Source organism: Salvelinus fontinalis, chromosome 17 (assembly GCF_029448725.1).
Source record: "Salvelinus fontinalis isolate EN_2023a chromosome 17, ASM2944872v1, whole genome shotgun sequence".
Taxonomy (NCBI): Eukaryota; Metazoa; Chordata; class Actinopteri; order Salmoniformes; family Salmonidae; genus Salvelinus; species Salvelinus fontinalis.
The window spans coordinates 42,547,757-42,575,290 of record NC_074681.1 but is presented as its reverse complement, the minus strand read 5'-3'; the positions used below and the strand labels follow the sequence as shown (position 1 = coordinate 42,575,290).

At 43.6% G+C, this 27,534-nt stretch overlaps 1 protein-coding gene across 3 annotated transcripts in view; it reads right to left on the bottom strand.

The window, feature by feature from the left end:
- Window positions 1–4,161: 4,161 nt before the first annotated feature.
- LOC129814435 (abl interactor 1-like) overlaps window positions 4,162–27,534 on the bottom strand; it is a 58,377-nt gene continuing 35,004 nt past the window's right edge. For all 3 annotated transcript variants that reach the window (XM_055867547.1, XM_055867545.1, XM_055867546.1), the window contains 5 exons: window positions 21,558–21,658; window positions 20,413–20,625; window positions 15,739–15,825; window positions 11,072–11,260; window positions 4,162–10,660 (listed from right to left, as the gene is read on the bottom strand). In XM_055867547.1, coding sequence (XP_055723522.1) covers window positions 10,485–10,660; window positions 11,072–11,260; window positions 15,739–15,825; window positions 20,413–20,625; window positions 21,558–21,658 — 766 coding nt within the window. In that variant the 3' untranslated portion in view covers window positions 4,162–10,484. The remainder of the gene's footprint in view (window positions 10,661–11,071; window positions 11,261–15,738; window positions 15,826–20,412; window positions 20,626–21,557; window positions 21,659–27,534) is intronic.

The window sequence follows — 27,534 nt, the reverse complement described above, 5'->3', positions numbered from 1 at the left end:
TGCTGCCTGTCAGGAATGGTTCAGGGCTTAAATGCCCCACAAAGGCTTAACATTCTAATTTATAAACTGATAATGAGCTCCACACAAATGAAAGCATGATGTTAGCATGAAATGTACCATCCCTTAGTGCAGCAATCAACAAAAACAAATACACTAACCCACCATGGGCTCTGTCATCTCAGCCATACTGTCAATCTATCATCAATACATCCACTCCTATCACCTGTACTCCACACAAAGAGACGCGTACAAAGCTCTCCCTCGCCATCCATTTGGTAAATCCGACCACAACTCTATACTCCTGATTCCTGCTTACAAGCAAAAATTAAAGCAGGAAGCACCAGTGACTCGGTCTATAAAAAAGTAGTTAGATGAAGCAGATGCTAGACTACAGGACTGTTTTGCTATCACAGACTGGAACATGTTCCGGGATTCCTCCGATGGCATTGAGGAGTACACCACATCAGTCACTGGCTTTATCAATAAGTGCATCGAGGACGTCGTCCCCACAGTGACTGTACGTACATACCCCAACCAGAAGCCATGGATTACAGGCAACATTCACACTGAGCTAAAGGGTAGAGCTGCCGCTTTCAAGGTGCGGGACTCTAACCTGGAAGCTTACAAGAAATCCTGCTATGCCCTGCTACAAACCATCAAACAGGCAAAGCGTCAATACATGGGTAAGATTGAATCATACTACTCCGGCTCCGACGCTCGTCTTACGTGGCAGGGCTTGCAAACTATTACAGACTACAAAGGGAAGCACAGCCGTGAGCTGCCCAGTGACACAAGCCTACCGTGCGTGCTCAGTCCCCTCCTGTACTCCCTGTTCACCCACGACTGCATGGCCAGGCACGACTCCAACACCATCATTAAGTTTGCAGACTACACAACAGTGGTAGGCCTGATCACCGACAACGACGAGACAGCCTATAGGGAGGAGGTCAGAGACCTGGCCTGGTGGTGCCAGAATAACAACCTATCCCTCAACGTAACCAAGACTAAGGAGATGATCGTGGACTACAGGAAAAGGAGGACCGAGCACGCCCCCATTCTCATCGACGGGCTGTAGTGGAGCAGGTTGAGAGCTTCAAGTTCCTTGGTGTCCACATCACCCACAAACTAGAATGGTCCACTACAGAGGGTAGGGTTTATGGCCCAGCACATCACTGGGTCTAAGTTGCCTGCCATCCAGGACCTCTACACCAGGCGGTGTCAGAGGAAGGCCCTAAACATTGTCAAAATACCCCAGCCACCCCAGTCATAGACTGTTCTCTCTACTACCGCATGGCAAGCGGTACCGGAGTGCTAAGTCTAGGACAAAAAGGCTTCTCAACAGTTTTTACCCCCAAGCAATAAGACTCCTGAACAGGTAACTAAATGACTACCCAGACTATTTGCATTGTGCCCCCCCCCCCCCCTCAACCCCTCTTTTACGCTGCTGCTACTCTCTGTTTATCATATATGCATAGTCACTTTAACTATACACTCATGTACATATGTACATACTACCTCAATTGGCCCGACCAACCAGTGCTCCCGCACATTTGCTAACCAGGCTATCTGCATTGTGTCCCGCCACCCATCACACGCCAACCCCTCTTTACGCTACTGCTACTCTCTGTTCATCATATATGCATAGTCACTTTAACCATATCTACATGTACATACTACCTCAAACAGCCTGACTAAAAGGTGTCTGTATGTAGCCTCGCTACTTTTATAGCCTCGCTACTGTCTTTCTACTGTTGTTTTTAATTTCTTTACTTACCAATTGTTCACCTAATACATTTTTTGCGTTATTGGTTAGAGCCTGTAAGTAAGCATTTCACTGTAAGGTCTGTTGTATTCGGCGCACGTGACAAATAAACTTTTGATTTGAAAACAACTTTTGTATTGTAGTGATCATCAAATAAATAAGTTGTGATCTCTGGACTTCCGTACAGTTCCACCTCCAAAACTGTCAAAACAACCACTATGCCACTGGAGATTCAATCTTTGTAACCAAACAAAGATGTGCATTATGTTGGTATTAAGCTTTTTCGTCATAGGTCATGTAGCCACTCCCTTTTCAAAAATGGAGATAAACTGGGCTAAGATAGATCAATCCCTATAGTATTATTACATGTTGACTGGCAGATAAACATGCCTTTGGCATAGTGCTTAATATACAGTATGTATATCGTTAAAACTCCTTTTACTATCTGATAGTTGACAATGAACCTTATCGTTGGTCATTGATCTTACTTCAATGAAAAATTGATGTAGAGTTGCTATGGTTAGTACTTGCAATAAAGTGGTTAAGTTGTGTGTGTGTGTGTCTGTTTGTGTGTGTGTCAGTGGCGGTCGGTGCCGTTTAAGAATTATGAGCATGGCCTTATTTCTATTACAGCATATTGGATGACTGATGGTTGTCATTCATATTCCATTCACCCAGCTCAATGTAACATTGATAGGTTTAGATTACTACGTGATACTCAAATTTTCCCTGTACCCATGAGGTTGCTACAACCTAGCCTACGAATGAAAGTTTACAATGTAGGTGCACAGGTTGAGAGAATTTTTAGTAATCAATATTGCCTTTCACACTCTTGGCTGCATCTAGCTAATCTAGGGTATAATCATCAGTCTAACAGTTCCAAACGAGAGTTTCTATTGGACAAATCCAGGTATTTTTATCCCCATTTCGTCCGTTTGCTTCTGTTCAACAGAATCGGTGGAATGAAAACACCCCTGATCACACGCAATCCGTTCACTTTCATAGTAGTCACATAAAAACAGCATGATCCCTTTGCTCGTTGTATATATAATTATTTCTCGCAACCATCTACGCGCTCTCCTCCTGTCACATTTTCCCTTCACTTGTAGACTTCAGTGCACATCATATCAGCTGTCTGTGACCAGGCAAAAAAAAACGTTCCATGTCAAACCTTCCTATCATGACTGCGAACTGCTACACATAGCCTACATCATTGTCACATCATAGTCAACTAGAACTACTAGAACTAAGGCTTTAGTAAACCCGCTACAATCATGCAGTACAGTGTACAGCCCGAAAGCACTTTCGCAGTTACACCGGCAGGCACCGGAGGCAATAAATTAATAAAACCAAAAGCTTACCTTGACTTGGAAGAGTTCCAGTGTTAGATGCCCATAGCCAGCTAGCTAACATAGCATCCTTCTCTGTTTGAGCCAGGTGTTTGAGTATGTTCAACTAGCTAGCTAAGTGAAAGCAAACGTAAAAATAAATAAAAATACAACCAAATATAGCTAGCGTTCTCTCTTGCTCTTCCTTTTGGAAGAAATTAATTTGTTCAAAACCATTCAACTATGTCTCTCTCTATTTGAGTCAACTACTCACCACGCTTTATGCACTGCAGTGCTAGCTAGCTGTAGCTTATGATTTCAGTAGTAGATTCATTCTATGATCCTTGATTAGCTGGACAACAAGTCAGTTCATTCTGCAAGAGCTCTGATAGTTTGGAGGACGTTCTCCGGAAGTTGATATAATTACTGTGTAAGTCAACCCTCTTCCTGGAGATCTACTGTCCTGTAGGTTTTCAGTCCAACCCTAATTTAGCATATCTGATTCAGCTAGCTATAGTCTTGCTGAGCAGCTAATAAGTAGAATCAGGTGTGTTAAATTAGCGTTGGACTGAAAACCCACAGGATGGTAGATCTCCAGGAAGAGGGTTGGGCAGCCCTGCTGTAAGTCTATGGAAGGTGGTGAGAACCATGAGCCTCCTAGGTTTTGTATTGAAGTCAATGTACCCAGAGGACAGAAGCTAGCTGTCTTCCGGCTACACCATGGTGCTACCCTACAGAGTGCTGCTGAGGCTACTGTAGACCTTCATTGCAAAACATTGTGTGTTTTAATCAATTATTTGGTGACGTAAATATTGTATATTTTGTATAGTTTTATCTAAAAAGGATAGCTTTTTTAATGTTTCACTATTTTTATGAAATTCACTGAGCATGGTCCTCCCAGTCCTCTGAGGAGCCTCCACTGATGTGTGTGTGTGTGTGTGTGTGTGTGGCTTTATGGGCAGTATTATTGGGTGTTAATTTGTTTGGCGAAAAGCCATAGAAAGTCATTGGATTTCCAATGCTGTTCTTTAACTGTCCCAAGGAGAAATCCCCCACCAAAGACAAGCTTCATTTGTCGTTTCGGCGAGCTGTTTATTACAAAAGGACTGTACATACATTTCAATGAACACATTATATATACAAACCAAGAGGAAAGAAGACAAATCAGATTCTGTTCGCATGAACATTTAAGTTACAGATCATCATTTTTTCCACATTTCATATAAGAAAACAGACATAATATCAAGATGACTTGAGCCCTGGTGCCCTGAAATGTTTTAAGTTTTAGTGGTAAACAAACATGCAATGTTCTGCTGCATGTGAGTGGTTGTCTCATTATATTTTTCTAGGAAAATATGAATAAATAAAGATACACACCGCTACTTAACCATGTACAGCAGTCTCAGACAAAGTATTTCAAAACGACAAAAAATGCTAAAAATGCTTCGGTAGGAAAAGTCGTTTTTTTCTCTCACAAAAATGACCAAAAATGATGGAGTTAAAAGTACAGTCAATAACTGGATGTAGTGGCAAATGATTATACCCAGTAAAAAATGTCATGTTTTTATATGTATGCATACATTGAGGTTGAATACTGTTTGTGTTGAACATGTTGGCATTGCATGGTCTTCCACACAAGGGCACGTGGCAAGCTTCTTTATTTAATTTTTTTCTCCCCAATTTCATGGTATCCAATTGGCAATTACAGTTGTGTCTCATCCGAGACAAAAAGCCAAACCAACGTAGGTACAAAGCAATGCTCCGAACAAAAACGGATTTTGTCATGTCTGCGTCTTTAATGAATAAAAATAAGCCACAACAACAAAAAAACAGAGTATACTATATTTGGAACCAGGGGACGACAGGTCTCTCTCTCTCTCTTTCTCTCTTACTTTCTTTCCTTCTTTCTCTCTCCTCCACTGTCTCTCCCTCTCTCGCTCTAGTTATTTTTCGTACTTTCTCTCTCACACACTTTCCCTCTCTTTCTCTCTTTATCCCTTTCTCTCTCTCCCTCTCATTTTCTTTCTCTAGGTTGAGAGCTGCGTGTCCTCCGAAAAAACCCGACCTGCTTCTTGACACAGTCCACTCAACCCGGAAGCCAGCCACACCAATGTGTCAGAGGAAACACCGTGCACCTGGTGACCGTGTACTGCGCCCGGCCCCCAACAGGAGTTACAAGTGCGCGATGGGACAAGGACATCCCTGCCGGCCAAACTCTCCCCTAACCTGGACGACGCTGGGCCAGTAGTGCGCCGCCACATGGGTCTCCCTGTCGTGGCTGGCTGCGACAGACTCTGGACTCCGAACCCAGAGCCTTAGACCACTCCGCCACTCGGGAGGCCGCACGTGGCCAGCTTGAATTCAACTTTGTCTGTGCGTCATAACGCCTACCTCATGTGGTCGCAACCTATTGTCATAACCGTAACCTATTCGTAACATCACATCACAATGGCTCATGAAAAATAAACCTCAAATGACAGGATGTAAGAGGTAAGGCCATCCGACTACAAGCAACCTACATATTTGCATGGAAGTATTTAGTTATAACGTCATCATGTCATGTATACAATAAAGTCGTGTAGGCATTAATAAGCACTGCAAATGTGTGTGGAATATTAGTTCATCATAAAAGCGTGGCACAAACGTGTCTGCATCTTTTAAAATACAATCAATGTAGTACATTTGAGTCCACAATGCACTGCTGAATTGCCTACATTCATTGTGATAGAAATGATAGAGCGAGGTTCCATTCAAGGTTGAACGTTTACCACTGTTACAAATCACTCTGTCCTGCTCAATAAGTAGGCTAGTAGCCTACACCAGTTTTTTTTGACAGTCTTGCGTCCTTGTTTTGAGGTTGTGTTGATGATGGTAGGTGATAACGGTTATCAAGTACCAAAGATAAGCACCTAACCAGAGGCCACTGTCAAAGCCAGGTTGATATAACTAACAACGATAATGCAACGTTTGGATAGCCAGAATGCAATCAAACGTGTGTTGCAATCAAAGCCATGTGATTGATGTCATATAAAAAGCCATTGAGTACTAATCAGTGCAGACATTCCAACACAATGGAGCCACGATGGAGTAGAATGTACAATAATCCGTTTCTTCACGTTTTGCTACAGTAGCCCGACAGCATAAAATAAGTAAGATATAATACATTTTTTTACATAAAAAAAAAAAACTTAATATCAAGTGACAATTGGCTAAACTGAGGGTAGAAATGGCACTAAAAGTGAAAAATCTAAGAAAACCCGGAAAATGACTAAATAAGAGCGAGTAACATCATCCCTACCTGGCACATCTTGCATGCCATTGACCACTCAATAGACGTAGATGGAAAATCACAGGTAAAACACTACTGACACACAAACTGGCAGCTTCTCACATTACAGTATATATATACATATACAGTGCATTTGGAAAGTATTCAGACCCTTTGACTTTTAATTCAAGTGACTATACATAGATGACAACAGAGAGTGGCAGTGGTGTGGAGAGAGGAGGGGGGCAATGTGAATAGTCTGGGTAGCCATTTGACTAGATGTTTAGGAGTCTTATGGCTTGGGGGCAGAAGCTGTTTAGAAGCCTCTTTGACCTAGACTTGGCGCTCCGGTACCGGTTGCCGCGTGGTAGCAGAGAGAACAGACTATGACTAGGGTGGCTGGAGTCTTTGACAATTTTCAGGGCCTTACTCTGACACCGCCTGGTATAGAGGTCCTGGATGGCAGGAAGCTTGGCCCCAGTGATGAACTCTCTGTAGTGCCTTGCCGTCAGAGGCCCGAGCAGTTGCCATACCAGGCAGTGATGCAACCAGTCAGGATGCTCTCCATGGTGCAGCTGTAGAACCTTTTGAGGATCTGAGGACCCATGCCAAATCTTTTCAGTCTCCTGAGGGGGAATAGGTTTTGTCGTACCCGCTTCACAACTGTCATGGTGTGCTTGGACTATGTTAGTTTGTAGGTGACGTGGACACCAAGGAACTTGGAGCTCTCAACCTGCTCCACTGCAGCCACATCGATGAGAATGGGGGCTCAGTCCTCTTTTTCTAAAGGTCCACAATCATCTCCTTTGTCTTGATCACGTTGAGGGAGAGGTTGTTGTCCTGGCACCACACGGTCAGGTCTCTGATCTCATCCCTATAGGCTGTCTCGTTGTTGTCGGTGATCAGGCCTACCTTTGAGGGCACTATGGTGTTGAATGCTGAGCTGTAGGCAATGAATAGCATTCTTACATAGGTGTTCCTTTTGTCCAGGTGGGAATGGGCAGTGTGGAATGCAATACAGACGGCATCATCTGTGGATTTGTTTGGGTGGTATACAAATTGGAGTGGGTCTAGGGCGTCTGGGGTGATTGTGTTGATGTGAGCCATGACCAGCCTTTCAAAGCACTTCATGGCTACAGACGTGAGTCATGGGTTGGTAGTCATTTAGGCAGGTTACCTTAGTGTACTTGGGCACAGGCACTATGTTGGTCTGCTTAAAACATGTTGGTATTACAGACTTGGACAGGGAGAGGTTGAAAATGTTAGTGAAGACACTTGCCAGTTGGTCAGTGCATGCTCGCAGTACACGTTCTGGTAATCCTTCTGGCCCTGCGGCCTTGTGAATGTTGACCTGTCTAAAGGTCTTACTCACATCGGCTGCAGAGAGTGTGATCACATAGTCTTCCAGTACAGCTGGTGCTCTCATGCATGTGAGTATAGAAGTAGTTAAGCTCGTCCGGTAGGCTAGTGTCTCTGGGCAGATCTCGGATGTGCTTCCCTTTGTAGTATGTAATGGTTTGCAGGCCCTGACACATCCGACGAGTGTCAGAGCCGGTGTAGTATGACTCAATCTTAGTCTTGTATTGATGCTTTGCCTGTTTGATGGTTCGTCTGAGAGTATAGCGGGATTTCTTATAAGCTTCCGGGTTAGAGTCCCGCACCTTGAAAGCTGTAGCTCTAGCCTTTAGCTCAGTGTGGATGCTGCTTGTAATCCATGGCTTCTGGTTGGGGTATGTATGTACGGTCACTGTGGGGACGACGTCACCGATGCACTTATTGATGAAGCCAATAACAGATGTGGTGTACAATAACATTGGAGGAATCCTGGAACATATTCCAGTCTGTGCTAGCAAAACAGTCCTGTAGCTTAGAATCTGCTTCATCTGACCACTTTTTTTATTGATCTAGTCACTGGTACTTCCTGCTTAAATTTTTGCTTGAAAGGAGGAATCAGGAGGATAGAATTATGGTCAGATTTGCCAAATGGAGGTCGAGGGAGAGCTTTGTATGCATCTCTGTGTTTGGAGTATAGGTGGTCCAGAGTTCTTTTCCCTCTGGTTGCACATTTAACATGTTGATAGAAATGAGGTAAAACTGATTTAAGTTTCCCTGCATTAAAGTCCCCGGCTACTAGGAGCGCCGCCTCTGGGTGAGCGTTTTCTTGTTTGCTTATGGCGGAATACAGCTCATTCAATGCTATCTTGGTGCCAGTTTCTGACTGTGGTGGTATGTAAACAGCTACAAAGAATATATATGAAAACTCTCTCGGTAGGTAATGTGGTCTGCAGATTATCATGAGAAACTCTAGACCGCCGCCCCTTGTCTTACCAGACGCCGCTGTTCTATCCTGCCGATACATCGTATAACCAGCCAGCTGTATGTTGATATTGTCGTCGTTCAGCCACGACTCCGTGAAGCATAAGATGTTACAGTTTTTAGTTTAATCTTCCCAATAACTCGTCAATTTTACTGTCCGAAGATTGCATGTTTGCAAGCAGAATTGAGGGGAGTGGGGGTTTATTCAATCGCCTCCTACTCCTCAGAAGGCAGCCCGCCCTCCGGCCTCTCTTTCTCCGCCTCCTCTTTACGCAGATCACTGGGGTCGGGGCCTGTTCTCGAGGGAGCCATATATCCTCCGCCTCGAGCTCGTCAGAGTCGTGAAAGAAGAAAAAGGAGTCTGCTAGTCCGTGGTGAGTAATCGCAGTCCTGATGTCTAGAAGTTATTTTCGGTTATAAGAGACGGTAGCGGCAACATTATGTACAAAAATAGTTTTAAAAACGAAGTCACAAAGAGCGCAGATAAACGAACAAAAAACACAATCGTTTGGGGGCACGTAAAACGTCTGCCTTCTGCTCCGGCGCCATTTTATAAAGACACGGCCCGGGATCGAACTCGGAACTGTAGTGACGCCTCTTGCACTGCGATGCACTCCCCATCCAACCTGACAGAGCTTGAGAGGATCTGCAAAGAATGGGAGAACTCCCCAAATACAGTTGTGCCAAGCTTGTAGCGTCATATACCCAAGAAGAATCGAGGCTGTAATCGCTGCCAAAAGGTACATCAACAAAGTCTTGAGTAATGGGTCTGAATACTTACGTAAATGTGATATTTAAGTTTTTTGTTTTTTTTAATGAGCAAAAATGTATAAAAACCTATTTTTGCTTTGTCATTATGGAGTATTGTGTGTATATTGATGAGGGAACAAAAACCTATTAATCAATTTTAGAAAATGGCTGTAACCTAACAAAATGTGGAAAAAGTCAAGGGGTCTGAATACTTTCCGAATGCATATACAGTACAAGTCTAAATTTGACACACCTACTCATTCAAGGTTTTTTCTTTATTTTACTATTTTCTACATTGTAGAATAATAGCGAAGACATCAAAACTATGAAATAACACATATGTATATGAATGATGTAGCAACTAAAAAAGTGTTGAACAAATCAAACATATTTTATATTTGAGATTCTTCAAAGTAGCCACCCTTTGTCTTGATGACAGCTTTGCACACTCTTGGCATTCTCTCAACCAGCTTCACCTGGAACTTTTTTTTTGTTTACTGCATGATTCAATGTGTTATTTCATAGTTTTGATGTCTTCACTATTATTCTACAATGTAGAAAATAGTAAAAACCTTGAATGAGTAGGTGTGTCCAAACGTTTGACTGGTACTGTAAACAAAACTAAATAACTTCACCAGAAATAAACAAATTAACGTTCATATCTTTTTGCATTCAAAACTCCTATTCCCTATCCCTTGGCCCACCTTTCCAACCCACCCCTCCCTCCAACATGTAGCATAGTAAATTGAATATTTAGCTTGTTTTGTAACATTGCAATTTGGACACTGACAAAAACAAACATTCGGTCACTCATGTCGCAATGCACTTCTTTACGTTTGTTTGTTTGTTTATTTATTCTTTCTTATTTTTTTTCTGTAAAAGTAAGATTGACGTTTTTCTGTGTGGATAAGAGATGGGGGGGGGGGGCTTTCAGGACAATTTGACCGTGCAAAACAAATGCCAACATCTTACTAAAAGCTACCTTATCGTTTCAAATACTAAACTCAGCACGTTTTTTTTGTAACATCCTGCCGTTTTTGCACTGTCAAAATGGCCGCCCTTAGTCTGTATAGTGCATGATGGACTCTACGTAGTTGCCGGGGAAGAGGCCAGTGACGGCGTTGCAGACTCCCTCGTACCAGCCGTCGTCGTTCTTCTTGATGATGTAGATGATGGAGCCCTCCATGAAGGACAGCTCGTCCTCCTTGTCCTTGGAGTAGTCATAAATGGCCACCACTGTAAAAAAAACATTTGATTGATTTATTTAACCGGGTAAATTATTGAGAACAGATTCTCTTTTACAATAACGACCTGACCATAGACAGAACAGAGTGAGGGAGAACAGCTGGTGGGAATAGGGCTGTACGTGAAATAATTAATTAAAGAGATACAGCACTATAATTTTGTATAGTATAGTAGGCCTACACCCAAGATTGACAATTTGTGGGTGTCACGTAGTAGTATCTGTACTGTAACTGTCCTATACTACTTAATTGGTCCTTTGGATTCGGATAAGATTGATACTTTGTCTCCACAGACATTTGTTGTGCACCATTTAAAACAAGCTTATAACGGCACGTAAATCATGCTCAAACTGGTATCAGTGTATGACGTCACTAAAGTTCCGGGGGTACTAGTCAAACTCACCCTTCTCTACGTAGGACTTGGGGGCCCAGTCGGGGTCTTCGTCGGCATAAGGGTCATTGTAGTGCACCACGGCCGCCTCCTCATCCCCCTGGTAGTCCACTGGTGGGGGCGGGGGAGGGGGCGAGGCCTCCTCAAACATGACAACGTCCTCGGGAGGGGGCGGTGGAAGGGGGTCCGGGCTGTCTGTTACTGAACAGGAGGGGAGAGAAAAATACATCTGACATTATGGAAGCACAATTTCATAGGGATGTCTGTTATAGTAATTATATTTATTTGTGTGATATCAATAGCGCTCGCTAGCTTGTGCTAAAAAACGGAAATGAGTTACCTCTGATTCGTTCAGCCATTCCTATGGGGAAGGAATAGGGGTTTGGGATAAACGCTGAAAATAAGGTCTGAGGTTAACACAGCAGATAGCAGATCTTATACGTTTTGTTCTATGAGATAATACCAGTCAGTTAACATTACCTTTATGCTTTGTGCTTTGTTTAACTACATAAATGCTTACAAATTCACAAAAAGTGACATTAGCTGATAAAGATAATCTCATAGAACAAAACCTATGAGATCTCCTAAGCCTGTGTTTATCACACATACCTTATTTTCGGCGTACATCCAAAAACCTTATCAAAAACACCATTCATTTCCCCATAGGCTTTGTCCAACGTACCATGGCGGAGTTAGTCCCTATAAAAAGATGCCATTATAATTTCAATATATTATGGCCTGGGGTTTCACCTGAGCATGTGACCTGACCAGGAAAAACTCCTAAATATATATACTGTAGCGTATGTGTCACGTTCCTGACCTGTTTTCCCTTGTTTTTGTATTTGTTTAGTATGGTCAGGGCGTGAGTTGGGGTGGGCATTCTATGTTGTGTGTCTAGTTTGTCTGTTTCTGTGTTCAGCCTAATATGGTTCTCAATCAGAGGCAGCTGTCAATCGTTGTCCCTGATTGAGAATCATATATAGGTGGCTTGTTTTGTGTTGGGGATTGTGGGTGGTTGTTTCCTGTCTCTGTTTTTGTGGTCTGCACCAGATAGGACTGTCTCGGTTTTCACGTTTGTTGTTTTGTATTGTTGTAAGTGTTCACAGTTCATTATATTAAACATGTTGAACACTAACTGCCCTGCATTTTGGTCCACTCCTTCATCCCAGGAAGAAAGCCGTTACAGTATGTAACCGATGTGAAATGGCTAGCTAGTTAGCGGTGGTGCGCGCTAATAGCGTTTCAATCGGTGACGTCACTCGCTTTCAGACCTTGAAGTAGTGGTTCCCCTTGCTCTGCAAGGGCCGCGGCTTTTGTGGAGCGATGGGTAACGATGCTTCGTGGGTGACTGTTGTTGATGAGTGCAGAGGGTCCCTGGTTTGCGCCCGGTTCGGGGCGAGGGGACGGACTAAAAGTAAACTGTTACATGTAAACAGAAACAACTGTGTACGTTTATTTCCAAAATGCTATATCCACACATTTTTCATATTTGTGTTTTTTCATCAGAAATGATTTCTTATGGGTACCTTAATGTATGTGTAAAATATTACTGTTCTCAGATTTTAAATCAACTGACTGTGTAAAACCTAGCAGTACTACTTATTTCTCTGACAGTGAGGGATATATATAGCATTTAGCAAAAAAACAACCTCATTTGTCTCTCTGAAATGGAACCATCAAGTGATAGATTTGAAACAAATGTCTGTCACAACCCCATGCCATGATGAAATAGTGAAAAAAAACACACCAATCTCTTTCATGATTTCTTTAAACAATAAAACATTAACATTTCTGAAATGGTCTTAGCTCCGCCACTCCAAACTGAACAAATAACTTAAATCTGCCCCTACCCGTGTGTTGCTCCTTAACACCATACAAACAAAACCTTAATTCATATACAGGGAGTGTACAAAACATTAGGAACACCTGCTCTTTCATTTACATTACATTTACATTACATTTAAGTCATTTAGCAGACGCTCTTATCCAGAGCGACTTACAAATTGGTGCATTCACCTTATGATATCCAGTGGAACAACCACTTTACAAGATTTAAGATTTAAGATTTAAGTGTCTTTGAACGGGGTATGGTAGTAGGTGCCAGACACAGTCAAGAACTGCAATGCTGCTGGGTTTTTTACTCTCAACAGTTTCCAGTGTATCAAGTATGGTCCACCACCAGCACTGGAGTCAACATGGACCAGCATTCCTGTGGAATGCTTTCGACACCTTGTAGAGTCCATGACCCGACGAACTGAGGCTATTCTGAGGGCAAAAGTGGGTTCAACTCAATATTAGGAAGGTATATATTCTATTCTATTCTACTATTCTATTCAATTCTATTATATTCTACCTGTATTCTATTCTACTGCAATTGTATTCTATTATACCAATATTCTTCTCTATTCTATTCAATTATATTCTATGCCATGCATGAGCCTGATCTTTCAGATGTGTGATGACCTATACTGGCCAGCAGATAGCATGACATACATAGTGTCTTCTCTTATTATACCATGCACTCGGAAAGTATTCAGATCCCTTGACTTTTTCCACATATTGTTACGTTACAGCCTTATTCTGAAATTGATTAAATCGTTTCCCCCCCCTCATCAATATACACACAATGCCCCATAATGACAAAGGAAAAACAGGTTTTTGGAAATATTTGTTCTTCTCTGCAGATCCTCTCAAGCTCTGTCAGGCTGGATGGGGAGCGTTGCTGCACAGCTATTTTCAGGTCTGTCCAGAGATGTTCGATTGGGTTCAAGTCCGGGCTCTGGCTGAGCCACTCAAGGACATTCAGAGACTTGTTCCGAAGCCACACCAGCATTGTCTTGGCTGTGTGCTTAGGGTCATTGTCCTGTTGGAAGGTGAACCTTCGCCCCAGTCTGAGGTCCTGCGTGTTTTCATCAAGGATCTCTCTGTACTTTGCTCTGTTCATCTCTCCCTCAAACCTAACTAGTCTCCCAGTCCCTGCCGCTGAAAAACATCCCCACAGCATGATGCTGCCACCACCATGCTTCACCGTAGGGATGGTGCCAGGTTTCTTCCAGACGTGATGTTTGGCATTCAGGCCAAAGAGTTCAATCGTAGTTTCATAAGACCAGAGAATCTTGTTTCTCATGGTCTGAGAGTTCTTTAGGTGCATTTTGGCAAACTCCAAGCGTGCTGCCATGTGCCTTTTACTGAAAGACCTGATTAGTGGAGGGCTGTAGAGATGGTTGTCCTTCTGGAGGGTTCTCCGATCTTCAAAGAGGAACTCTGGAGCTCTGTCAGAGTGACCATCGAGTTCTTGGTCACCTCCCTGACCAAGGCCCTTCTCTCGCAATTGCTCAGTTTGGCCGGGTGGCCAGCTCTAGGAAGAGTCTTGGTGGTTCATCCAAGAATGATGGTGGCCACTGTGTTCTTGGGGACCTTCAATGCGGCAGACATTTTTTGGTAAACTTCCCCAGATCTGTGCCTTGATACAATCCTGTATCTGAGCTCTACAGACAATTACTTCAACCTCAAGGCTTGTTTTTGCTCTGACATGCACTGTCAACTGCAGGACCTTATATAGACAGGTGTGTGCCTTTCCAAATCATGTCCAATCATGAATTTACCACAGGTGGACTCCAATCAAGTTGTAGGAACATGTCAAGGATGATCAATGGAAACAGGATGTACCTGAGCTCAATTTCAAGTCTCACAGTAAAGGGTCTGAATACTTATGCAAATAAGGTGTTTCTGTTTTTTTATTTTTAATAAATTTGCAAAAATGTCTAAAAACCTGTTTTCGTTATTATGGGGTATTGTGTGTAGATTGATGAGAATTGTTATTTAATCCATGTTAGAATAAGGCTGTAACGTAACAAAATTTGGAAAAAGTAAACGGTTCTGAATACTTTCCGAATGCACTGTATGTATAAAACAGACACAGTAGTTCAGATATGGCTAGTAGGGTTTCTCGAGGTGAAATGCAAATGCAAAATAAGGAAAGCAAGTATCAAAGTGTCATTTGAAAGCTGGATTAACAAGTAAAGTCACCTGGACAAGGACACAGCTGCTGTGTACAGTAGGGATTGGGAAGATCCCTGAGACGTGCTCTGTCTGATTAAAACTGTGTTTGACTTGGCTGACACTATGAGGTTTTCCAAACGTTAAGTCACGTGTTTTCAGTGGACAAAGGTAGAACCATATAACTCTCACCACTGTCACTCAGTGACCATGGCAACAGACAAAACATTGGAGGGGTGTGTCTAAAGGCAGAAGCCAGCGTACGAAAAAGGCGTGACAGACCCAGCCAAAAAGAGCACTAATAGGTGACAGTATGAAATGTAAGGCTGAGGGAGAGGTGCTGTTACCTGTGTGTGTGTTGGTTCCTTCTATCCTTTTGGGGAACTAAAATCGCCAAATGTCCCCACAAGGATAGAAAAACAAGGAAAATTCTCTCTCGTGGAGACATTTCCCACGTCCCCATGAGGACAAAGGCTATTTTAAGCTCAGGGGTTAGGTTTCAGGTTACAATTAGGGTTAGGGTTAAAATGATGGTTAGGTTTAGTTTTCGGATTTGGGTTAGGGGTATGGTAAGGGTTAGGTTTAGGGAAAATAGGATTTTAAATGGAAATACATTTTAGGTCCCAACGGGGATAGAACAACATAACGTGCGTGTGTGTGTGAGCGTGTGTGTTACTTACTGGTCTCCTGTACTCTGGCCACAAAGCCCGTCAGAGGAATCTGAGGAGTCAGCTGGACCATAGGAGGGGGAGGAGGAGCCACAGACACTAAAAGCAGCAACACAGACAGGCAGACAGATGGACATACCAGAGAGAGAGAAAGAGAGAGAGATAGGGAGATGGAAGGAGAAACACAGGAAAAATATGCTTGTCAGAGAGCAAAAAAAAAGCAGTAAGCGTGCATACCCACTTAGAGTATTTTATTCTCTCAACTTTACCCTTCAGGCAAAGCTGGTTGAAATGACGTTTTTACAACCACAAACTGGTTGAAATGACGTTTTTACAACCACAAACTGGTTGAAATGACGTTTTTACAACCACAAACTGGTTGAAATGACGTTTTTACAACCACAAACTGGTTGAAATGACGTTTTTACAACCACAAACTGGTTGAAATGACGTTATTACAACCACAAACTGGTTGAAATGACGGTATTACAACCACAAACTGGTTGAAATGACGGTATTACAACCACAAACTGGTTGAAATGACGGTATTACAACCACAAACTGGTTGAAATGACGGTATTACAACCACAAACTGGTTGAAATGACGGTATTACAACCACAAACTGGTTGAAATGACGGTATTACAACCACAAACTGGTTGAAATGACGTTATTACAACCACAAACTGGTTGAAATGACGTTATTACAACCACAAACTGGTTGAAATGACGTTATTACAACCACAAACTGGTTGAAATGACGTTATTACAACCACAAACTGGTTGAAATGACGTTATTACAACCACAAACTGGTTGAAATGACGTTATTACGACCACAAACTGGTTGAAATGACGTTATTACGACCACAAACTGGTTGAAATGACGTTATTACGACCACAAACTGGTTGAAATGACGTTATTACGACCACAAACTGGTTGAAATGACGTTATTACGACCACAAACTGGTTGAAATGACGTTATTACGACCACAAACTGGTTGAAATGACGTTATTACAACCACAAACTGGTTGAAATGACGTTATTACAACCACAAACTGGTTGAAATTACGTTATTACAACCACAAACTGGTTGAAATGACGTTATTACAACCACAAACTGGTTGAAATGACGTTATTACAACCACAAACTGGTTGAAATGACGTTATTACAACCACAAACTGGTTGAAATGACGTTATTACAACCACAAACTGGTTGAAATGACGTTATTACAACCACAAACTGGTTGAAATGACGTTATTACAACCACAAACTGGTTGAAATGACGTTTTTACAACCACAAACTGGTTGAAATGACGGTATTACAACCACAAACTGGTTGAAATTAGGTTATTTTGATGATATTTTAACCAGTTTTGCCTACTGCCTATGTAAACAAAAAACATTCAGCACGGCAGCATGATATTTCACAGTATACTATAGACCGTGTTTATTTGTGTTGTAACAATTTAGTTTGACCAATTATTATTACCAAATGTCCTCGGTTTCATTGGGATTAATTGAAATGAACACAATAATGAACAAAATAAGTGTCAAAAATGTATTGTGTATTGTGTAACAATACCAACTTCTAGTTTACTGTGCAATAAAATGCAAACATCTACACTGTGCATTTCTGTTCTTCAGTTGAAAAATACACATTTTTTATGACACTCCTTTGTCTTCCGACAGGTTGCATAACTCATATCTGATGTAAGACAATGATTATGCCCCTCATTGAATGAACGTCACCCTAACCCCGGTACAGTGTTGTAATGATTGTTCCCGCCAAAAGGCATGATGTCATAAAGCAGTGGTTCCCAAAAAATGTTGATCAGTGGCACACCTTGATGGGCTAAAAAATGATGTGGCACGCCTAAACTTTTCCTAATCATTTATTAAGTGTTAATGACCTTCATCTCATCTGATCCATACTGCAAATCAACTATTTTCATAGTTCCTTAGGCCCACTCATGATGGTTAATTTGTGTGTACCCCTTTAAGAGCATCCCGCAAATCTCAGATAGAAAGGAAAACATGTAGCTCTGGTAAAATAGGTCTTACTTTGAACGGAAAGGTCTAGAAACGAGCGGTTTCCTGCATTGTAAAGGTGCATCCACAGACACAAAGCCAAGCTCCGTTTGTTTCTATGGCAGAGGCTGTGGTACTGCTAAGCCTCAGACTTGCCTGTGTTAATGGTTCTCACAGGCAAAGTAAAATTATACTAATTTCTTTGCTCATGATACCCGCCCCTCAAATGATCCAAACGTAAAAACGGCTGCAGCGCACCGGACTTGAAACAACGATACAGATTTGTAACCATGCGTGCCATTCAATCAATGTATTATCTGATTGATTTTCTTTCTAGCGGCACTGGTGCCCCCAAGTCAAAATCCCACGTTCATTCCACAGGTAACATTTATAAGCGAGTGTTGTCAAGATTTGGGAAAGTTTTGCGGCACACTGGTTGAAAACCACTGTCATAGAGGGTGACACGTCATGACGAGGGTGGTTTTCCTCTCTGACTCCCGGGGCATAAATCAGCAGTAATGAAATGGTTGTCTCACAACTAGTCACGTCTGATTTATTTCGCCGCCATAGAGCTGCCTTCAGACACATAGATCAGTCACTGTCTCCCCTCTCCAGACTAGTCTACCTCGTATGGGTCAATGTTATGTGTGAGCGCTAACAGCGATACTGACAGTATGCCTTGGTTTTATGTTTGCGACGTTCGTCCTAAATCTCCTCTTGTCTGACAGCTAATGTGTGTGTGTGTGGATTTGTCTTCCACTGCCCCGAATTTCCTTTCTCTCTTTTACCTACAATGTTCTATTTTTTATTTTTCCTTTATTTATACAGGTTTTTTCTCATTGAGATAACATCTCTTTTCCAAGAGAGACCTGGTCCAATAGCAGCAGAGGGAACAACGTTTCAGACAGAACAACTTACATACACTAACACAACATTAAACAAAACTATAAACACACATATACAGTACAACAAAAACATTGTACATTAAAAACACAAACGTCTTGACTAAAAACAGCTGGCCTAAAAACAATTACACTCTTCTATGAAATATACATCGATCAAGTGTTTAAACTCCACCAACGAAACTAGATCATCACATTTTAAAATGTTCATGACAGAATTCCAGGACCACGGAGCTAAGTAACTAAAACTATTTCTACCATGTCCTGTTCTAATTTTCGGTACTGTTAGAAGCAAATCGGAATAGGACCGTAATTGATATTTATTTACTGACCTGACTAAAAAAGAACAGAGATAAAATGGCATTTTACCCAATATGGCCTTATAAATCAGTGTATACGAGTGTTTAAGCCTACGCAAGGTCAATGACGACCAGCTAACAGCGCCGTAGAGATCACAATGATGTGTTAGACGTTTCTGATTTTAAATTAACCTGAGGGCTGCATGATACACTGAATCAAGTGCTCTCAGGGTAGTGGCTGAGGCCTGCATATACAGTAGGGAGAACAAGTATTTGATACACTGACGATTTTGCAGGTTTTCCTACTTACAAAGCATGTCTGTAATTTTTATCATAGGTACACTTCAACTGTGAGAGACGGAATCTAAAACAAAAATCCAGAAAATCACATTGTATGATTTTTAAGTAGTTAATTTGCATTTTATTGTATGACATAAGTATTTGATCACCTACCAACCAGTAAGAATTCCGTAGACCTGCACAAGGCTGGGATGGGCTACAGGACAATAGGCAAGCAGCTTGGTGAGAAGGCAACAACTGTTGGCGCAACAGTCATTAGAAAATGGAAGAAGTTCAAGATGACGGTCAATCACCCTCGGTCTGGGGCTCCATGCAAGATCTCACCTCGTGGGGCATCACTGATCATGAGGAAGGTGAGGGATCAGCCCAGAACTACACGGCAGGACCTGGTCAATGACCTGAAGAGATTTATGGATCATAGCGGATCATAGCCACACCCAAGATGTTTAAAAGCCTTCCAATCATCTGCCGAACCAGTCCCTCTTGCTTTAGCCCACATAGCATATCGTTCCCTTATGATTTTTGTAAGTTCCCTAGTAAACCAAGGGTTCTCTCTGCCCTTCATCCTAATTTTTTTTAAAGGGGCCTATTGCATACATCCTGGAATGCGTTGTGGAAGTAAGAAAAGGCTAGTTCAACATCAGGGATTAATTCCATTATATTCCTTTCAATGATAGATAAATCATGTTAAAAACCTTGAATATCAAACCGCTTCCAGTTTCTTTTCGTAATAACACAGAGATTTCTTAGGAATGTTACCATCTCTCACACAGGCAATAGCACAGTGATCGCTTATGTCATTTGCAAAAATACCAGAAGCATTAACCAATGGGGAGTATTGGTTAATAGGGAGTATTGGTTAAGATCAAATCAATGGGGAGTATTGGTTAAGATCAAACCAATCAAAGAGGATTTCAGAGGATATTTTATATTCAACCTAGTTACACTGTTGACAATCTGAGTGAGATTGTAGGCTAATTAAAGTGAGCTACCTCAAACTGACTCCTATCCAGGACACACTGAATCGACGGTCTATTGATGTTGCTTACAAACATTCAACCATAATCCAACTACGGTCTATTAACTTTCTTCTTTGGTCGGAAATAACATTACTTCAACCATAATCCAAGAAAAATTCTTCCCGTGGTCTTACCTGAGTTCTGGGGGTAGGCGGGTCCCCCGTTGAGGTGGGGCTGCTGGGACATGGAGAAATGGGAGCTGCCGGAGGGCGCCCGGCGGTAGGTACCTGTGGCCGACACCATGGAGGCTGAGGTGGCGGTGGAGTTGTGGCGGGAGACCTGCCTTGAGATGGTGCCAAACTGGGACATGGGGATGGGACCCAGGCCTGGGCCCTGGGGGACTGCTGCTGTGGTTGTTGAGGTGGGGAGAGAGGTACGGAGAAAGAAGGTAGGGAAAGGAGAGTGAGAGAGTTAGTGAATTCACTGAAGTTGGCCCTGTCTTAATCGCACTTATTTAGTGTGTGGTTGGATGGAAGCTACTCAGCTGTGGCTGGTGTGCCTGGGCACAATAACCAACCAGAAACAAAAAAAGAGTTCCATGAGAAGATATACTGTGCAGCCAAAATATCATCAAAATACGCATATGAATCTAGATCTAAATGGACAGCTGAATTGTATGGAAAACTGATGCATAATATGAAGCTAAAACAAACAAACACCATTGTATGCCAAAAGAGATGCCAAATTGACAGAACAAATAGGCAGCTAAGCGTATGAATATGAAAAGATTAGCTGACACAATAAACAGACACATGCTAAGTTGAAGACAGGAAAGGCCTGATAGAAGTAGGAGATGTTATACTAAACGAATAAGACTGGTCAGGCAGAAAGGTGCTATGCTAAACAAAATGAGAAGCTAAGATAACAGAATTGAAAGCTAAATGCTAAGATAACAGAGAAGAAAAGGTACCAAAATGGAAGTCTAAATTCTAAGCTAGGGTACCAGAGATCCTATACAGAATGGAAGGCTAAATGCTAAGCTAACAGATAAGCTAGACAGAAAGGCTACTGCTAAGCTAACAGAATGAAAAGGCTAAAATGCTACACTACCAATAGGTTAACAGAGAAGCTAATTAGACAGAACCGACAGCTAAATGCTGAACTAAACCATGCTAACAGAGAAACAAACAGAATGGAAGGCTGAATGCTAAACTAGGCTAAAAGAGAAGCTAATTCAATAGAATGGACACCTACATACTAAGCTAGCAAAAAATCTACAATAAAAGAATGGCTAGTTAAATGCAAAGCTAAGCTAAAGGAGATGTATCGCTGGCCTCACCTGGTCCCAGGCTGGGAGGGGAGGGAGTGGGCACGGCCAGAGGAACACTTATGCTGCTGCCACCGCTGTTCTCTCGCCCGCCACTACCCCCACTGCTGCCACTGCACAGAGCGAGAGCGAGAGAGAGAGAAAAGATGGAAATTATATTGTCAGCATGAGCTCCTATCACAATTCAGCTGAAGAGTATAATGGGCTCTATTTTAACAAACCTAACACAAAGGTAAGTCTTAGACTGGTGGTAGCTCTAAAGGTCCGGGGGTGTCTCAGATTTTTTTTTTTTCCCCTGCAGGAATTATGAGCGCAAGAGCTAACGGAGGAGCGAATAGGCTGAGTTTTGATGAATACCTTTGTTGTAGGTGTGTCGAGGCTTGACTCTTCACTGGCCAATCAGAACATGCTCTGTCACTAAATATGTGCTTCTTCAAGTTGTGTATTTACATTTTTTTTTATGTATTGGGTTGTCATCAACTCCAAATCTAATGTTAGTCTGTTATAACCTAGTTTTATAAATAGCCGATAAAAACAAAATAACAAAATTTGGGGCTATCCTATCTTTGCTAAATATGTTGAAAATGTTAGCAGTCCACATTATTCTAAGTAATTTCATGGCTTGAATATGTAAATATACAGTTGAAGTTGGAAGTGTACATACACCTTCGCCAAATACATGTAAAATCAGTTTTCTGTCAAAGTTCCCTGTCTTAGGTCAGTTAGGAGCACCACTTAATTTTAAGAATGTGACATGTCAGAATAATAGTAGAGGGAATAATTTATTTCAGCTTTTATTTCTTTCATCACATTCCCAGTGGGTCAGAAGTTTACATACACTCAATTAGTATTTGGTAGCATTGTCTTTAAATTGTTTAACTTGGGTCAAAGATTTCGGGTATTATGTGAAGTGCACCAGCCCCTCTTGCAGCAAAGCACCCCCACAAACTGATGCTGCCACCCCCGTGCTTCACGGCTGGGATGGTGTTCTTCGGCTTGCAAGCCTCCCCCCTTTTCCTCCAAACATAACGATGGTCATTATGGCCAAACAGTTCTATTTTTGTTTCATCAGACCAGAGGACATTTCTCCAAAAAAGTATGATCTTTGTCCCCATGTGCAGTTGCAAACCGTAGTGGCTCCTTCCTTGCTGAGTGGCCTTTCAGGTTATGTCGATATCGGACTTATTTTTACTGTGGACATAGATACTTTTGTACCCGTTTCCTCCAGCATCTTCACAAGGTCCTTTGCTGTTCTGGGATTGATTTGCACTTTTCGCACCAAAGTACATTCCTCTCTAGGAGACAGAACGCGTCTCCTTCCTGAGCAGTATGACGGCTGTGTGGTCCCATGGTGTTTATACTTGCGTACTATTGTTTGTACAGATGAACGTGGTACCTTCAGGCATTTGGAAATTGCTCCCAAGGATGAACCAGACTTGAACCAGACTACAATTTTTCGGAGGTCTTGGCTGATTTCTTTTGATTTTCCCATGATGTCAAGCAAAGAGTCACTGCGTTTGAAGGTAGGCCTTGAAATACATCCACAGGTACACCTCCAATTGACTCAAATGATGTCACTTAGCCTATCAGAAGCTTCTAAAGCCATGACATAATTTTATGGAATTTTCCAAGCTGTTTAAAGGCACAGTCAACTTAGTGAATGTAAACTTCTGACCCACTGGAATTGTGATACAGTGAATTATAAGTGAAATAATGTCTGTAAACAATTGTTGGAAAAAGTACTTGTGTCATGCACAAAGTAGATGTCCTAACTGACTTGCCAAAACTATAGTTTGTTAACAATACATTTGTGGAGTGGTTGAAAAACGAGTTTTAATGACTCCAACCTAAGTGTATGTAAACTTCCGACTTCAACTGTATACATAGCATCCACACTGATATAGGGGCTTTATTTTTTTATTTAACCTTTATTTAACTAGGCAAGTCAGTTAAAAACAAATTCTTATTTACAATGACGGCCTACCTCGGCCAAACCCGGGCCAATTGTGCGCCGCACTACGGGACTCCCAATCGCGGCCAGATGTGATGCAGCCTGGATTCGAACCAGGGATTGCAGTGACGCCCCGGGCTAAGCCATGGGTATCCCAAATGTTGTTAATTGGCAAGATTACATTTACTTTGATAAGGCCTAAAAAAGACAGTGAATAATTCCAATCAAATTCTAATAAAAACAAAACAACTTGTTTTAAATAGGCTATGTTTCAATACAGTTCCAGGCACCGTAATTCCCCTACCGTGGGCATATAATATTTAGGCAACATTGACTGGAGTACAGTAAGTTGAGACCCCGAAGTTGAGTCAACCCCCCCAAAATAAAAATTGGGTCTGGGGGCCTAGTGTAAGGGTAGCTTGAGGAAGGCTTGGTTTTTAATCATATGAAATAAAAAGCAAGCAATTGTTAAAGGAAAAAAACGGGAGCTAGATAAAATAATGTAGGCCTACAGATAAAACGGGGATGTCCGCTCACTGTTTTGCTGCACACAAACTTGATATTTTAATAAAGCTTTGTTGAATAAGACTTATTTCAAAGTAATCTCACTGTCATAGCTGTCGCTTTCCTCATCCTCGGAAGAGGTGAGGAGAGAAGGATCTTCAGACCAATATGCGGAGTCAGGGAAATATGCCATCCTTTTTATTTAATACGAAAACTGATGACACGAAAACAAACACTTTAACAAACTACAAAATAAGAAAACGACGTACACGCAACCTGAACATAAACTTACATGGACAAACGTAAACTCACGAACAGGAACGGACATCGAAACATACGAACAGCCAAACAGCTCCAAAAGTGAAATACATCGAACACAACGAAGACATCACAGGAGACAATCACCCACAAACACACAGTGATAATGCCCTACCTAAATATGACTCTTGATTAGAGGAAAATGCAAACCACCTGCCTCTAATCAAGAGCCATACCAGGCAAACCGAAACCAACATAGAAACAGGTAACATAGACTGCCCACCCAAAACACATGCCCTGACCAAAAACACATAAAAACTAACATAAATAGGTCAGGACTGTTACAGTACCCCCCCCCCAAGGTGCGAACGCCGGGCGCACCAGCACAAAGTCCAGGGGAGGGTCCGGGTGGGCAGTTGACCACGGTGGTGGTTCCGGTTCCGGACGCTGTCCCCATACCACCATAGTCACTCCCCTCTTCTGTCTACCCCTACCACTGACCACCCAAACATTACCTTCCCCTAAATAATCAGCTAGCACCGGAACAAGGGGCAGCACCGGGACAAGGGGCAGCACAAAAACAAGGGGCAGCACCAGGATAAGGACCATCACTGGAATAAGGGGCAGCACCGGGACAAGGGGCAGCACCGGGACAAGGGGCAGCACCGGGACAAGGGGCAGCACCGGGACAAGGGGCAGCACCGGGACAAGGGGCAGCACCGGGACAAGGGGCAGATCCCGGCTGAAGGACTCTGGCAGGTCCTGTTTGGACGGCTCTGGCAGGTCCATGCTGGCTGACGGCTCTCGACGCTCATGGCAGACTGACGGCTCTCTACGCTCATGGCAGGCTGACGGCTCTCGACGCTCATGGCAGGCTGACGGCTCTCGACGCTCATGGCAGGCTGACGGCTCTCGACGCTCATGGCAGGCTGACGGCTCTCGACGCTCATGGCAGGCTGACGGCTCTCGACGCTCATGGCAGGCTGACGGCTCACGACGCTCATGGCGCTCTGACGGCTCTGGCTGCTCATGGCTCTCTGACGGCTCTGGCTGCTCATGGCTCTTTGACGGCTCTGGCTGCTCATGGCTCACTGACGGCTCTGGCTGCTCATGGCTCACTGACGGCTCTGGCAGATCCTGTCTGGTTAGCGGCTCTGGCAGATCCTGTCTGGTTGGCGGCTCTGGCAGATCCTGTCTGGTTGGCGGCTCTGGCAGATCCTGTCTGGTTGGCGGCTCTGGCAGATCCTGTCTGGTTGGCGGCTCTGGCAGATCCTGTCTGGTTGGCGGCTCTGGCAGATCCTGTCTGGCTGACGGCTCTAGCGGCTCCTGTCTGGCTGACGGCTCTAGCGGCTCCTGTCTGGCTGACGGCTCTGTAGGCTCATGGCAGACGGGCGGCTTTGCAGGCTCATGGCAGACGGGCGGCTTTGCAGGCTCCTGGCAGACGGATGGCTCAGATGGCGCTGGGGAGACGGATGGCTCAGATGGCGCTGAGGAGACAGATGGCTCAGATGGCGCTGGGGAGACGGATGGCTCAGATGGCGCTGGGGAGACGGATGGCTCAGATGGCGCTGGGGAGACGGATGGCTCTGGCCGGATATGGCGCACTGTAGACCTGGTGCGTGGTGCCGGAACTGGAGGCACCGTGCTAATGATAAGCACCTTCCTACTAGTGCGGGGAGCAGAGACAGGGCACACTGAACTCTCAAAGCGTACTCTATACCTGGTGCGTGGTACCGGCACTGGTGGCACCTGGCTGAGGGCACGCACCTCAGAACTAGTACGGGGAGAAGTGACAGTGTGTACAGGACTTGGGAGACGCACAGGTGGCTTAGTGCGTGGGGCCGGAACTGGAGGCACCGAACTGGATACACGCACTATAGGGAGAGTGCGTGGAGGAGGAACAGGGCTCTGGAAATGCACTGGTAGCCTAGTGCGTAATATAGGCACTGTAGGTACTAGGCTGGGGCGGGGAGGTGGCGCCGGAAATACCGGACCGTGCAGGCGTACTGGCTCTCTTGAGCATTGAGCCTGCCCAACCTTACCTGGTTGAATGCTCCCGGTCGCCCTGCCAGTGCGGCGAGGTGGAATAGCCCGCACTGGGCTATGCAGGCGAACCGGGGAAACCATGCGTAAGGCAGGTGCCATGTATGCCGGCCCGAGGAGACGCACTGGAGACCAGACGCGTTGAGCCGGCCTCATGACACCTGGCTCAATGCCCAATCTAGCCCTACCAGTGCGGGGAGGTGGAATAACCCGCACTGGGCTATGCACACGTACAGGAGACACCGTGCGCTCTACTGCGTAACACGGTGTCTGCCCGTACTCCCGCTCTCCACGGTTAGCCTGGGAAGTGGGCGCAGGTCTCCTACCTGCCCTTGGCCCACTACCCTTTAGCCCCCCCCCCAAGAAATTTTTGGGAGTTACTCACGGGCTTTTCGGGCTTCCGTGCAAGACGTGTCCCCTCATAATTCCGGTTACGAGCTTGAATCTCCGGCTTCCATCCACGTCTCCTAGCTGCCTCCTCATACCAGCGCCGCTCCGCCTTCGCTGCTTCCAATTCCTCCTTTGGACGGCGATATTCCCCTGGTTGAGCCCAAGGTCCTCTACCGTCCAAAATCTCCTCCCAAGTCCAAAAGTCCTTATTGCTCCGTCCATTTTTCCCATACCGCTTGGTCACATTTTGTTGGTGGGTGATTCTGTTACATCTGTCGCTTTCCTCATCCTCGGAAGAGGTGAGGAGAGAAGGATCTTCAGACCAATATGCGGAGTCAGGGAAATATGCCATCCTTTTTATTTAATACGAAAACTGATGACACGAAAACAAACACTTTAACAAACTACAAAATAAGAAAACGACGTACACGCAACCTGAACATAAACTTACATGGACAAACGTAAACTCACGAACAGGAACGGACATCGAAACATACGAACAGCCAAACAGCTCCAAAAGTGAAATACATCGAACACAACGAAGACATCACAGGAGACAATCACCCACAAACACACAGTGATAATGCCCTACCTAAATATGACTCTTGATTAGAGGAAAATGCAAACCACCTGCCTCTAATCAAGAGCCATACCAGGCAAACCGAAACCAACATAGAAACAGGTAACATAGACTGCCCACCCAAAACACATGCCCTGACCAAAAACACATAAAAACTAACATAAATAGGTCAGGACTGTTACACTCACGACCATTTATTAATAAGCTTGGCTACTTGACGAACAAAAAGAGGACAAAAAAAGGAACACTTCTGAGGGACAAAA